At 49.8% G+C, this 15256-nt stretch overlaps 1 protein-coding gene across 3 annotated transcripts in view; it reads left to right on the top strand.

The window, feature by feature from the left end:
- OLFM2 (olfactomedin 2) overlaps positions 1 to 15256 on the top strand; it is a gene marked incomplete at both ends in the record, with an annotated part of 76971 nt that overhangs the window by 18415 nt on the left and 43300 nt on the right. The window contains one exon of one of the 3 annotated variants that reach the window (XM_080930261.1): positions 1075 to 1209. The exons of the other annotated variants lie outside the window; for them this stretch is intronic. Within the exon in view, the coding sequence (XP_080786387.1) occupies positions 1075 to 1209 (135 nt within the window). Of the gene's footprint in view, positions 1 to 1074; positions 1210 to 15256 lie in introns of those variants that run through there. 3 annotated transcript variants of the gene reach the window in all.

Genomic DNA, 15256 nt, shown 5'->3' with positions numbered 1-15256 from the left:
CGCTGCGCTTTCCAACCTCCCTCACCAGGGGACCAGCCTAGTGCAGGTCCCTGGGGCTGGAGGAGACCCGAGGTACAAGTTCCCCGCCTCCCACCCCAAGTTCAAGTTGTGAGTCAAATCGTGCCTTGGGACTTGTCTGCAAAAAGAACTGTCTGGGTTCGCGACAGTCCCGTGGCACCGCCGCCTTCGGATGCACAGGGGAAACCCTCCCACTCCCCAAGTCACCCGCACTCCAGAGTCTGTGCCCGCCACCCTGGGCTTCCCTGGTCCCGAATCCACAGAAGGATCCCCTTCAGGATGATCTGGGGACCAGGGAAGCCAGGAGAAAAGAGTCTCGGAGCTCGGGAGAGCACTGAAGTCCGTCCCGCACTGCTCTCGGTTCGTCGCGGGCTCGGGACCGGGCTCTGCACCCGACCGAGCAGGTGGGTGGAGACATCCGACTTCCACCCCCTGTCAGTTTTGGGTGGAAGGTGTGGGCAGGATTTTTCTTTTCGGCCTGAAACATAGGGGTTTTGGAGAGGGGATGTTGCGTGCAGGGGAGCCCGGGGATCACCACTAGGATACAGAGGGGACTCGAGCGAGGATGGAGGAAGAGACTGGGGGGCGGGGCCGGGGATGCCGCGGCAGCGGGGGGTGGGGGTGGCGAGGGTGTCGCTGGCAGGGGATGTCCCCACTTCTGCAGGTGGGGGAAGGTTCGCTGGAGGCTCTGCGGGGGGATGGGGGCGGGGGGTGCACCCCCATTCTCCCCCCCAGCCCCACTGGCTCTAGGGCCGGAGCCGTGACGTCACGGCGGCTGGAAGTGCCCGGCGGTGGCGCGGGAGGGGGTGGCCGAGCCGGCGCCTTATAAAGCTGAGCCCGCGAGCCGCGGAGCCGCAGCCACGCGCGTCCCCAGTGTCACCCCATCCCCATCCCACCGGCCACCGCCCCCTTGGATCTGGTCATCTCGCTATCGGGACCCCTCACCCCTTCACCCCACTGGGGTGGGTAAGCGACAGCTTGAGTGCCGAGCAAAGGGGACGGAACACCTGCTTTTTTTTTTGGGGTGGTGGCGCGGGGCATGAGGCGAGGGGCGCGATGTCGGTGCCGCTGCTCAAGATCGGGGCGGTGCTGAGCACCATGGCCATGGTCACTAACTGGATGTCGCAGACGCTGCCCTCGCTCGTGGGACTCAACAGCACCGTGTCCCGCGCGGGCTCCTCAGAGAAAATCGTAAGTAGCCAGCCGGCTGGGGGGCGCTCCGGCTGGGGGGGGGGCGTGGTGCCCACAGACCCCCGTGGTAGCTCCTGGGAAAGGGACCCTTACAACCCCAAAGTGACAGAATTCCGTGTACAGGCGGGGGTGTCATCTCGAGGGGACGTGGTCTCTTGGGGGTCCCGGGCTGGACCCCGAGGCACAAGGGAGCCCCGCGCCGGGCATAGCTCTAGGTTTGATGATTGCATTTGCTGGGCTAGCGTCTTCTCCGATGGGACCTGCTAGTGCCACCGGGGTACCAAGCTGGCTTCAGCCCCAGGCGGAGGCGGCAGGGCTGCGGAATTGAACCAGATCCCGGCAGAGTGGGGCGGAGCTGGGCAGTTTGGGGGAGCCAAGAGGGTGTTCTGCTAGATTGGAGTGATTAGGGCACATCTCGAAGTCTCCATATATCTTCAGCCTGTGGGACTCTGCTCGTGTCTAAGTGTCGCTTAGTAGTGTTTTCTGTCTTTCCTACCCTGAGTCTCTCCCCCCTCCCTTCTGTTTCTGTCTTTCTTTCTGACTTGGTGCTTTCTTTTTCTTTTTCTGCCTGGCTCTCTCTTTCCCCTGCACCTGGTACCAGCGTCTCCCCATGATTTGTCTCCTGGAGTACTGAATATTGATTTCCCTAACTCCTCACCTTTGGAGGGGGGGGGGCGCATCAGATCAAACCCGGGCAGAAGCTCCTCAGCCTCCCTTCTGTTTTATCACCCCCCCCCCGCGCTTCTCTCCCCTGCTGGTTGTTCCCTGGGAAGGAGAGGGGCACACGCAGTCCCATTAATCATGGTGGCTCTGTCCTGTTGACAGGAGAAGATGCTCTTCTGTTGCAAACTTATCTCATGCCCTGCTCCTGTCTCTATGGGAGCCCCTCTGATCTGCAGTCTTTTTTGGGATTCCCCGCAATTCCACACCTCTGATCCCCTCTCTTTCGTATTGTTACAACCTCCACAGCTTCTTGTGCACCCATAATGCCCCTCTCCTCCTGGCTAAAGCTACAGCTGGGGGTGTGAAGGGTGGGGATAGCAACTCACTGAGGCCGGAGCATGGCCCAGCCCCTGGGGCCAGGGGACATATCATAATTGACACAAAAGCAAGCTTTCAGCCCAGGTCCTCAGACTTGCAGTTCTTTGAAATACGGTGTCTTTTCTGTGTCTGACATCAAGTGTCATTGCTTAAGTATATCTTGTTGTGTCTGTCTGAGCCTGTGGTTTGGGGGTTGGGAGTAGGCAGTGAAGAGAAACTTCAGTCTCTGACATGAAGGTGCTGGTGTGTTCTCAGTGTGGGTGTGTCCCTGTGTGATTGTTTCTAGATGGTCATGTGTCTGACCGTGTGTCTGTCTGCAGTTGTTTATCTGACTGTGGGTGGGTTCATTATGTCACATGAGTTTGAATGTATGGGTGTAACAGAGCCTTCCGAGTGTTGCTGTCACAGGGGGACACTGATGGTGTCACTGAAACCACAAGGCAAAAATCACCTTTTCTGTGTGAAAGTCTGTGTGAGCGTCCGTGTGCTGTGTGAAAGTGTCTGTGTACAAGGGTCTTTGACAGATCTGGGGGACATGTTCAGGGTTTGTAAGAATGTCTGAGTTATGATTTTTGCACAAGTGTGCACACGCATGCACTCCATAGTGCACATGTGAAGATCAGAGGACAACTTGCAGGAGTCAGTTCTCCTTTTCCACCATCTGCGTCCCAGGGATCCAGCTCAGGTCTCCAGGCGTGGTGGCAAATGACTTAACCCAGCCTTCAGTTATGATTTTGTGTGTTCATACACTGAATTTTGTATGCTTGTGTTTATACATGCATATGTTTGTGTATGCTCAGCTGCTATACATATGTGTTGCTTTTCATGAATTGTGTGTTCTATAAGCTGGGGGGATGTTTGTGAACTAAGACAGACTTGACTCCTCTGTAGCTAATGGTACCTTGGCATAGAATTCCCCTGCGCCTGACTGTCCCTGCCCCAGCCTGCAGTCTCCTATGACTTGCCAAAGTGCTCAACAGCATGAGCTGCCAGAGCTGTTAGGGTGACGCCTGGGGGTGACTGTGGCATAAGGGTCTCGGAATTGGGAGACTCCTAACTACTGTAATCCCAGCAATTGGGAGGGTGAGGCAGGGGAGTAGCCACAAGTTCCAGGTCTCATTCTCAAGGAGGGAGAGTTGGAGGCTGGAGGGTTAGCTTGTCATGAAGAGCAACAAGTTCAGTCAACTACCAGGACCCACTTGGTAGCTCACAATTGTCTGTAATTTCAATTCCAGGGCAACCAATGGCTGCTTCTGACCCTTGAGGGCAGGAGGCATGCATTTGGTACACAACCATACGTGTAGGCAAAACATCCACACACATGCAAAAATGAAAGGAGAGAAAAATAAAAAACAAAGGAGGTTATTTAGGTCTGTATAGAATCTAAATTCCTCCAACTTGTTCTTTAACTCTGGCAGGTGACAGCAGCATTCCAAGCCACTGCCACTGAGAAAGTCAGTTATAAGTCCTGTGTCACAGAGACCGCTTTAGATTCCCCATCTGTCCTTCCACCATCCACTCTTTGACCATCCATCCATCCATCCATCCATCCATCCATCCATCCATTCATCCATCCATCCATCTGCTCATCCATCTGCCCATCCACTCTTTGTCCATCCATCCATCTATCCATTCATCTGCTTATCTGTCTGTCCGTCCATCCATCCATCTACCCATCCATCTATCACTCTATTCACTTCTCATTCACTCATCCATCCTTCTAACCACTCATCCACTCTGCTATCATTTCATCCATCTTTCTATTCATCCATTTATCCACCCTTCCATCCATTTTTCTTTCTATTCATTCATCAGCTGGACAGCCTGCCACCTTTCCTTCCAGCCAGCCATCTGTCATTTTATCTATCAACCTCACATCCATTCTCTGTCCTTCCGTCTGTCCATGTGTTCATCTACTCATCTTTTCATTTTTCCATCCCTTCATTCTTGCACCTGCCTCTGTCTGTCTGTCTGTCTGTCTGTCTGTCTGTCTCTCTCTCTCTCTCTCTCTCTCACTCGCATCCTCCAATCCCTCTTTCCATCCATTATACAGCATTTAATCATCTGTTAATCTACTGTCCACAAATTTGTACTTTCAACATCTCTCAGCTCATTAATTCATCCCTTTATTCATTTAATTGAATTTATTTAACAAAACTACCAGTTGCCTCTTCTATGCAAGCGTGTCTGCACTGGAACAAACCTCCCTGCCCTGGGTCTTTCAGAATATATGCTCTGCCAGTGGTAGGCTTTAGATTTGGATATGTGTGTGAGCTTTAATTCTGGCCCCACAACTTGACAGACCACATGACCTTCGGGAAAATCACTGAACCTTCCTCAACACCAGTTTCCTTATTAAGTAAGAGAATTCCGGGTCTCCATGAGACCGGAAGATCCAAGCGGAGACTGGTGTTGGAGCTCAGGCTCGAGTCCTTTCCTGGTGCTCAGCCTTGCGTTCAGTTTCAGCACCACAAAGACAACCAACAATACCTAAAAGGAAGCCCGTGTTTTACTCATTGCTGCACCACAATAAATATTTGCCATGAATGGCTGGGTGCACATTGGATATCTATCACAGGCAAGTGTACAGTGAGTTTAGAAGGAGGTTTTTTTTTTTTTTAAGGGCTGAAGAGGTGGCTGAATGGGTACAGCATCTGTCTTGCAAATGTGGGGAGCGAGCTTAGTTAAACCCCGGAGCCCAGTAATGTTGAACACGGTAGTGCATGCATGTAATACCAGCACACCTATGGAGACTGGAGAATCCCTGGAGGGTCGGGGTCCAGCTAGTCTAGCATGTACAGTGGTGAAGAAGTAAAAATACAAGGACAGACACTTGAGATTGTCCCCTGAGCTCCACATGTGCACCATAACATGAGTGCTCCTGCACATACATGATTATACATACACACATTATCTGTCACACTCGCATACACAGACACACATTAAGATTAAACATATTTTTCAAGTTTTAAAAATCAATTTGTCTATAAAATGAGAATAATAATTCTTTTTAAAATTGCATTTATTAAGCCAGGCAGTGGTGGCACATACCTTTAATTCCAACCCTCTGGAGGCAGAGGCAGGCGGAATCTCTGAGTTTGAGGCTAGCTTGGTCTATAGACAAAGTTCCAGTAGAGCCAGGGTTACACAGAGAAACCCTGTCTTGAAAAATCAACCAAACCAAACCAAACCAAACCAAACCAACCAACCAAATCAAACCAACCCAAACCAAACCAATCCAAACAAACAAACAAAAGCAAAGACCTATTTACTTAGTTTGTGTTTCTCTTGGAGTGAGTATCTGTGTGCTTCAGAGCACATGTAGAGGTCAGAGGACAACGTCAGTTCTCTTCCTCCTGCATGCGGATTCTGGAGAGCGAGGTGAGGCCATCGGGGTTGACATCGGGTGACTTCACCAACTGAGCCACCTTGCCAGCTCAGGAATGTTCATTCCTACCCCACTGAACTGTTGTGGATAATGGAGGTTGGTCCCCATTCCTTATCCATCCATCTTTAGAGCCATATTGCCTTCTCCCCATCACACCGTATGTCTTTCTCCCCCCCCCCCCTTTATCCTTTATTTCTCTGTTCATCCATCTGTCATCTTTCCACCCAAGGGTTTGGGGGAAAACCTGAAAACACACAGTAGGTGCTCAGTAATGGGTTGTGGGAAAGGAGTAGAACCCAAAGAGGGGGAGGCTAAGAGGGCAAATGCACACACAGTGGGGATTCCTAAGCTGTGCCTCAGTGGTGTGACAGTGAGCCCAGATGTGGGGTGGGCTTTTCTGTGGGTCCTACCTCCTCCACAGCCTCCCAATACACAGAAGCAACATAGCCTTGTGCTCATAAACTATCTCTGTGAAGGAGGGAAGCTCCCCCACCCACTTCCTTTGGCTGACTCCCAGCCATAAACCATCCCTGGGAGATAGGAGCCTTGAGCCGAATGGCTCCTCACCTAGGGACCATAAATCCAGACTCAGGCTCAAAGCTGACATCTCTGTTGTCAATGGCTGCTGTCATGAAAGGCTTGGCGTGAACTACCTGCATCTTGTATGTTCTGTTCTAGTCTGATCCCCTTCCTCTCCGAGTGCACCTGTGTGTGAGCATGCATGCATGTGTGTGTGTGTGTGTGTGTCTGCGTGTTTAAGCTAGCAGTCATCCTCAGATGTTATTTCTCAAGATTCACCCACACTGTTGTGATTTATTTATTTATATTTGTTTATTTTTCAAGACAGGCTGTCTGTGTGTAGCTCTGGCTGTCTTGAAACTCTCTCTGTAGATCTGCCTGCCTCTGCCTCTGGAGTGCAGGGACTAAAGGCATGTGCCACCACACCCAGCCTGTTGTGTTTCACTTTTATTGTTTTATTATGTTTTTATTTGTTGTCTATGTGAACAGTGTGTGTGAGTGTGTGTGTCTGTATGTATGCGTATGTGTGTGTATGTGTGGTATGCGTATGTGTGTGTGTGCATGTGTGTGTGTGTGTAAATCACAGGACAGCTTGAAGAAGTCAGTCTGTCCTTCTGCCATACACAATGCTTGACAGCAAGCATCATTTACCCTGAGTCATCTAACTGGCCCCATTTCTGCCTTTGAAGAGCCGAAGGACAGAAGGGGATATCAATAAAGGGTTGCATTCAAGGAGGACCCTTTGCCCCCAAGAAGAAAAGGGAGGCTCTCAGCAGGAGTCGAAAGAAGGCTCTTTGGGTACTGAAGATGTCCAGCATCTATGGACTTTCTTGACAGTTTCACAGGAGGTGTAAGTCCCTAAAACCAGTCTAGAGATGTCCTGCAATTCCATAGTAACCAGCACCCCATCACTCAGCCACTGAGCTCAGATTGGATTTATTCCTTCCTTATGAGATGTCTCCATTTATGCTGGCTCTGGTGGGAGAGTTCTGTCCCAGGTGGTCTCCTGGAACCCAAAATGATGGATGCTATCCATCATGGAAGCAGGACCCCGAGGAGGGGGCACAACTTCTAAAGCTTTTGCCTTATAGGGCATAGATTTCTACTGATCACAGTCCACATGGTCAAGGGAGTCACAGGGCCCATGACTGAGGAAGCAGGGCTGGGGGCTATCCAGAGCTACTCTGCCTACTCTGCCAAGCTCTCCTCTCAACCCAAATTCGAGTTCTTAGAGACTGCAGTTGTGGCTGGGGCTCAGACAGTAGAGTGCTTGCTTTGCCTCTACAGAAACCCAGGTTGTAGACCCAGGTTCTCCCACACTGAATAGACTGGGCATGATGGCACATGACTGGAATCCCATGACTCAGAGATAGAGGCAGGAGAATCAGAAGTTCAAGGTCATCATTAGTTATACAGCAAGTTTAAGGCTAGCCTGAGCTATATGAGAACCTGTCTAAAAGGAAGCAAGCAAGCAAGGAAGGAAACAAGAAAGGAGATGAGAGGGAGTTAAATAGGGAGGAATGTAGCTGCAAGAGAACCGGGTATTGTAGTTTTAGGGATTTCAGACGTAGGGAAGGAGGAAGAAAGACTTCATTCATTAACTCAATTTTGGACTGAGGATATGACTCAATAGTATATCACTTACTTAGCATACACAAGACCCCTGGATCCATCTCCAGTACCACAGCATGCACACACATGCATGCATACACACACATGTGAGCATGCTTACTTTTCCTATGACAGACTGACACGCTAAACAGGGCAGTATCAGATACATTGATAACTCTATGGTAGGCAGCTGGGAGTGTTATATCAAGAAACATAGAACAGGGCCAGTGACACTACATGGCTCAGTGGATGAAGGTGGTCATCACCAAGCTGATGACCTGAGTTCAACAGCAGGACCTCATGGTAGAAGGAGGAAACCAATTCCTGCAAGTTGCCCTTTGACTTCCACATAAGCACCACATGACATGCACATGTTATTTTTGGTTTGAGGGGCCTCTTGGAGTCATTGACATCTGTGCAAAATCAGAAGGGATTGAGGCAAGCTATTTAGAAGAAAAGCACTGGGTTAGAGGGAGTAGCAAGAATAAAGTCCTAAGACAAGGATATGCTTGAAATGTTGGATAGACACCAAGAGAGCCAGTGTGGCTGGAACAAAGTGGGTGTCAGGGAGAGTAAGAGGAAGTGAGAGCAGGGGTAACAGGAGCCACATCACATCCTTAGACATTGTATGTAAGGTGTATGAGTGTGTGTGTACCACGATTTGTCTATAGAATCAGATGATAACTTGTGAGAAGTTGTGTCTTTCTTCCTACCATGTGGGCCCTGGGGATTAAACTCAAGTTGTCAGGATTGGGGGCAGCGCCTTTAGCTGCTGAGCCTTGATGGAAGTCCCAGCACTAGCCCAGCAGCCCGTAGTAAGTGTTCAATAAACACTTGATAGGAGACTACATGAGTGACCAAATGAGAGGGTTCTGAGTAGGGGAGGAAGGAGGCTTTACTCAGGGTTAGAGGTTTCCTCCTGAGGCTTCTGGGTTCAGGTTGGGGCTCAGGAAAGCATGACAAAGGGGACCACACTGTCCCAGTAGGGCAATGATGGGAATTGAATGTAATGCCAAAGAGGTGGAGAGACAGGGAGATGGTGGAGCTGATCTGCTTTAAGCATGGTCTAGTCCTGGGCTGCTTGATTCTGCTCATATCCTTAAGATATGAGAGAGAATGGGGGACATGAACCAGCTGCTTTGTAGTAGAAAGGATGCTAAATAGCAGAGAGGAAATGAGTAAGGGCAAGGAGCATGGCTCAGTGGTAGGGCCCCAGCCTAGAATCCCCGTGTCTTAGTTACTGTTCTATCACTGTGAAGATCAAGGCAACTTGTAAGAGAAAGCATTTAAGTGGGGGCTTGCTTAGAATTTCAGAGAGTTAGTCTATGATCATCATGATGAGAGGCACAGTGGTAGTCAGGCATGGCACTGGAGCAATAGCTGAGAGCTCACATCTGATTCACACAGTGCAGACAGAGAAAACAAGACCTCCCAATCCTTCCCAAACAGTTCCAGCAACTGGAGACCAATGCATGGCTCAGTCGTGGAGCCCCTGCCTAGAATCCCCCGGTGAAGAGCTGTTGGGGCAGCTCAACAGCAGAGCACAGAAACAGGATGCTGTAGGCTCTGGGTTCCATTCCCAACACTGTTAAAAATAGGGGTGTCCACAAATGATGATGTACAGGGCTGGAGTATTACAGGTTCATGCCCAGCCTGGTTTCACAGCAAGACCCTGTCTCAAGAGGAGAAGGAAGAAAGCAAGGAGGGAGGGAAAGGGGAGGGCAGGCTTGCACATTCTCCAGGGTCTCCACTATCAGATCTGCAGCCCTTATGACATGGCATTCTGGAATGCTGTGGTGACAGAGGATACATAATGAATCTAGTCCTGGTGTAACTGGGTTTTCTAGTGGTATCGATGCCTAAATTAAAAATTTTGTTGTTCTTGTTTTGTTGGCCTCCATAGTGTTTTCTGGCAAACACTACACCACCTTCATTTCCCAAAGTGAGTCGTGTGTGTGTGTGTGTGTGTGTGTGTGTGTGTGTGTGTGTAGGCCTACTCATGACACAACACATGTGGAGGTGAAAAGACACCTCCAGTATTGCTCCTTGCATTCCATTTTGTTTGAGGGAGGGTCTCCTTATTGTTCACTACTGAATATTCTAGAACAGCTACCCCACAAGCTTCTGGGAATTCTTCCATATCCACCTCCTATTGCACCCTTGAAACACTGAGATTACAAACGGACACTGCCATGCCCATGTTTGTGTGTGTGCTGGGGATTTGAACTCATGTCCTCACGCTTGAGTAGCAAACACCTTGAGCCATATCTCCAGCCCATGAACTGAGATGTGAAACCTGGAAGAAATCATCTGAGTGAAGGGGAGCCAAGAAGAAAGGCTTAGAAGTGAGGGGTAACCTCACCTTTATGTGAACTGAGAAAATTCCAAGCAGAGGCTCTGGGACCTGTGTGGACACCCCAAAGAACTCAGTGAGGTCTATCTTGATTATCTTCAGGTGGGATCCTGGTGCAAGAAAGGAAGACAAGGCTGTTCATGGTGAGTTTCAATAGATCAATGGTTTAAAAATCCACCTAGAGCTACAGACAGCACACATCTGAATTTCCAGCAATTAGGAGGTTCAGAAGTTTAAGGCCACCCTCGACACAGAATTTAAAGACCAGTCTGAACTACATAAGACCCTGTCTCAACAAACAAAAGGGAGAGAGGGTGGGAAGATGGGAAGTGGGGGGAAGGAGAAATGTAGCTGCAGCAGAGCCTGGTAGCATGGTTTCCCTGTTGTAGGTTCTGGAAGAAGGAAGCAAGAATACACACACCTACCTGGCTGGGGTGGGCCTGTGAGAGGCTGAGGCAGTTTGTGAGATTGATGTGATGTCTGTCTGTCTGTCTGTGCGTGGGAGGATCTACCTGTGTGCCTCTCCTGTCTTCTCTTTGTTTTTCTTGTCTACTTCTCCAGGGCCAGGAGCATGTCATTAATCCCAGGATTTGGGAGGCAGAGGCAGGAGGATCTCTGTGAGTTACAAGCTACGTTTGTCGAGTTCCAGGCCTGCCTGGGCTACATAGTGAAACCCCCTCTCAAAGATACAAAATAAAATAGACGAAAGAAAAGAAAGTGGTTTGGGGTGGAAAATGGGAAGTGCACACATGTACCATGCACACATGTACCATGCACACAGGTACCATGCACACATGTACCATACACACATGTACCATGCACACATGTGCCATGCACACATGTACCATACACACATGTACCATGCACACATGTACCATGCACACATGTACCATACACACATGTACCATGCACACATGTGCCATACACACATGTGCCATACACACATGTGCCATGCACACATGTACCATGCACACATGTACCATGCACACACGTACCATGCACACATGTACCATACACACATGTACCATGCACACATGTACCATGCACACATGTACCATGCACACATGTGACATACACACATGTACCATACACACATGTGCCATGTACACATGTGCCATACACACATGTACCATGCACACATGTGCCATACACACATGTACCATATACACATATACCATGCACACATGTACCATGCACACATGTACCATACACACATGTACCATGCACACATGTGCACTTCAGGAGACCACCGTCTCTGCCCATTACCTCCTCTTTAAATAAATAATTTACATCCCGACCACACTTCCCCTCCCTCCTCTCCTCCTAGTTCTTCCCACCATTACCTCCCTTTTAAAGAATACATTTTTGTTTGTTTGCTTTAAAAAACGTGTTAAAGTTTTAAGTATTTTTGAATATTTTATTCATTTATTGTTTTTATGTGTGGATATTTTGCCTGAATGTTTTGTGCGTCACCCTTGTGCAATGCCCATGGAGGCCAGAAGAGGGCGGAAGCCCTGGATCTGAATTTCAGATGGTCCTCGGCAAGAGTAGCCAGGTTGGTGGTGTACCCTTTAGTCCCAGCACTGGGAGGTGAGTCAAAGTCATCTGTACGTTTCCAGCCAGCTGGGCTACACAGCGAGACCCTGGATTCCTGTTTCCACCCCGCACCCCACTGTAGGAGCAGTGGGACTCTGCCCACCTCACATCTCTCTCATTCTGAGGCTCCTGGAGATCGAAGCCTAGTATCTGGGACTATCTGCCCTTGCCGTCCAGCCTGGTCCATTGACTGTTTTTCTTTCTCTTTGTATTCATTGTGTGTCCATTAAGCGTTGTAAATTCTTTGTGAATGTTTGTTGACTGACTGTGTGTGACTCTATCTGGGGATGTTTGTGTCTGTCAGATTCCCCTGTGTGTCCCAATCTAGTGTGTCTTGCTCATGTCTGCCTTATCTTCATGCGTGTCTTTGGCTTCTGTCTCTTACTCCTATCTCTGGATATTATTGGTCTCGTGTGTGTGTGTGTGTGTGTGTGTGTGTGTGTGTGGTAGGCCTGAAGTCAGCCTCAGATGTCATTCCTCAGGACAAACTTTACATGCTTGTCTGTCTATACTCCCAGACAGGGTTTCTCTGAGTAGTCTGGCTGTCCTGGAACTCACTCTGTAGACCAGGCTGGCCTTGGATTCATAGAGACCCACCTGCCTCTGCCTCCTGAGTGCTGGGATTAAAGGCGCACACCCAGTTGCTTGTTTTTAAATGACTTGTATGTATGTATCCATGTATGCATGTATGTATGTACATATGTATGTATTTTTATTTGAGGTTTGGGGTGGGGTTCATGCTACAATACACCTGTGAAGGTCACAGGAGAATCTGTAGGCTTGGGTTCTTGCCTTTTGCTGTGAGGGTCGATGGGCTCTCATCTTGATGGTTTTCTGAGACAAGGTCTCCCATCTTTTACCTTGAACTGACTGATTTGGCTGGTCTCCCTGGCCAGTGAGCCCAGGGATCTACCTGTCTCTACATTCCTAGCTCTGCTCTGTCTCGTTAGTGCTGTCTGTCTGTGACTGTGTGTCCCTAGGACCACAGACTCTTGGTAGCAGTCAAGGATGTGGAGATGGGATTAGAACTCAGCACTCACCAGGCCTCTCAAGCAGGAATCTTGATGCAGTGCTGGGAAAGAGGCCATGTGTGCAGAAGAAATCAGACCTGAACCCAAGACAGGTGGCAGTTCAGGATGTCTGGACGCCCCCTCCCAGGACTGGCAGTGGGGGCTCAGTCAGATGGAAGCCGAATTCCTAATCTCCCGTCCACCCTGGGCCCCTCACCCCTTGCCTCCCACCATTCCGAGGCTGCCCGGCACAGCTCCGGGATGGAACAGCTGTCTGGCTTCAGCCTCTGAGGCTCATTTTGAACAAGTGAGATGATTGCAGGGAACGATGAGAGGAGGGAGAGGGGAGGAGGGAGAGGGGAGGAGGGTGACAGGGCCAAAGAGGAATCAGCTTGATTGTCACTGCTGCTGCTGTTGCAGGAGGGAGGGAGGGAGGGCGGGTAGCAGGTGGGGTGGCGTGTGCCCAGGAGATGAGAAGGCCAGGCAAAGCGAGGCAGGAAAAGGCAGGGGACATTTGTCTGCCCATACTGCCAGTCCATCTGTCCCTACTTCTGGTCCTCCCTCTTGTGCAGTTTCCCTGCCTGTGTCTCTCTCTCCCTGTGATTCAAACCAGACTCTGTCTCCATCCCTGTCTCTACCTGTCCCCATCTTCCTACTGACATCTTTCTCCACTGGATTTCTGATATCTCAGCCTGCCCCCCACCCCTGTTGCCTGGCCCTAGACACCACTGTCCTTACCAGAAGCAGGGACAAGGTTTTTGCTATTCTCCAGCGCTCAGACACATAGACAGCCCGATTTCCCAGGAAGCCGATGAACCATGACCTTCAGTACAGGGGTATTTGCAGAGATATCTCAATTAGGACTAATTAATTAAGCGAGCCACTTGGCCTGCCCTCTCCTCAACCCTGCAAGCCTCTCAGCCTCCCAGGAGGAACCAGTCAGTGAGTGCTTGGCAGAGAGTCCAGCTCTGACTGCCTGGATGTCTGGTTTATCACAGCCTGCTCCCGGCTACCTCATCAACCCACCCGGAAAGACAGAGGTCTTTAATCCTTGCACCTAGGAGGCAGAGGCAGGAAGGATTTCAGTGGGTTCCAGGTCAACTGGGGCTACACAGTGAGACCCTGTCTAAAAAATAAAAACAGAAAGGCAAAGGGGCCCTGGGAGGCCTGACCCAGCCATCCCCAGAGAACACGGAAGTGAAATATGATGTCCTCCCGCATGCATGAGGCTGTAGGACACGTTGAATGTGCAGAGTGTGCCACTCATTTGGGGACTCTGTGCATCACCAGGTGTGTCAATGTGCTGAGCTGGAGTCCTTGTGTGGAGTCCTTGTGTTGTTTTGAGACAGGGTCACGTATAACTTTGGTGGTCTGCAGCTGCCTGCAACCAAACAGGAGCTTGAATTCCAGCCTCCGCAGTAGCTACGTGACAGCCTGTGCACCTCACCATCTCATTTTAGGCGGTGCTGGGGATAGAACCCTTGGCCTCTGATATGCTAGGCCAATCTTTGCTCCACTGAGCCACACCACCAGCTAGTTACATATCCCTGTGCTTGCAGGTGAAGTATCTTCCCAGAGCAGACAAAGACATGGCACCACTTATGACTTCTAGAAGGTTCATCAAGGGATGGCAACTAAACACACTGGGCAAATCCCATACCCACACCTTGCCCTGCCCTTACTGTGAGCCAAGAGGACTAAGCTGCAGTTGCTTTTCCTTTTTTCTTGTGTGTGTTGTATATGCCTGTTTTCCTCTCTCTCTCTCTCTCTCTCTGTGTGTGTGTGTGTGTGTGTGTGTGCATGCACATGTGCAGATTGTATGTGTTGGGGTGCACATGGGTGCGGGCCCATAAAGAGGTTTGGAGTTGATGTCAAGAATTGTCTTAGTTAGGGTTTTACTGCTATGAACAGACACCATGACCAAGGCAAGTCTTATAAAGAACAGCACTTAATTGGGGCTGGCTTACAGGTCAGAGGTTCAATCCAGTGTCATCAAGGCAGGAGCATGGCAGAGTCCAGACAGGCATGGTGCAGGCAGAGCTGAGAGTTCCACATCATCTGAAGGCTGCTAGTGGAAGACTAGCTTCCAGGCAGCTAGGGTGAGGGTCTTAAGCCCACACCCACAGTGACACACATACTCCAAAAGGCTACACCTCCTAATAGGGCCACTTCCTGGGTCAAGCACATACAAACCATCACATTCCATTCCCTGGCTTGTTTAAACATAGAAGTCTATGGGGTGACACCTAAACATAGCATAATAAAAAATATAACCCAATCTCAAATGTCCCCATAGTCTATAGCAGTCTCAATAATGTTGAAAGTCCAAAGTCTCTTCTGAGATTCATCCAATTGCTTAATTGTAATCCCCAAGGCAAGACAGGAAACCAGCTGGGCAAACTCCAAACTCTGCATATCCATGTCTGATGTTAAAGCGGTCTTCAGATCTCCGACTCCTTTTAATCTTTGTTGGCTGCAACAAACTTTTTTCTCCTGAGCTGGTTCCAGCTTTCCTCGGCCGATAACCCA

This window comes from Micromys minutus, assembly GCF_963924665.1.
Source record: "Micromys minutus genome assembly, chromosome: 16".
Lineage (NCBI taxonomy): Eukaryota > Metazoa > Chordata > Mammalia > Rodentia > Muridae > Micromys > Micromys minutus.
The sequence above is the reverse complement of the archived record's forward strand: the minus strand, read 5'-3'. Positions and strand labels throughout refer to the sequence as shown.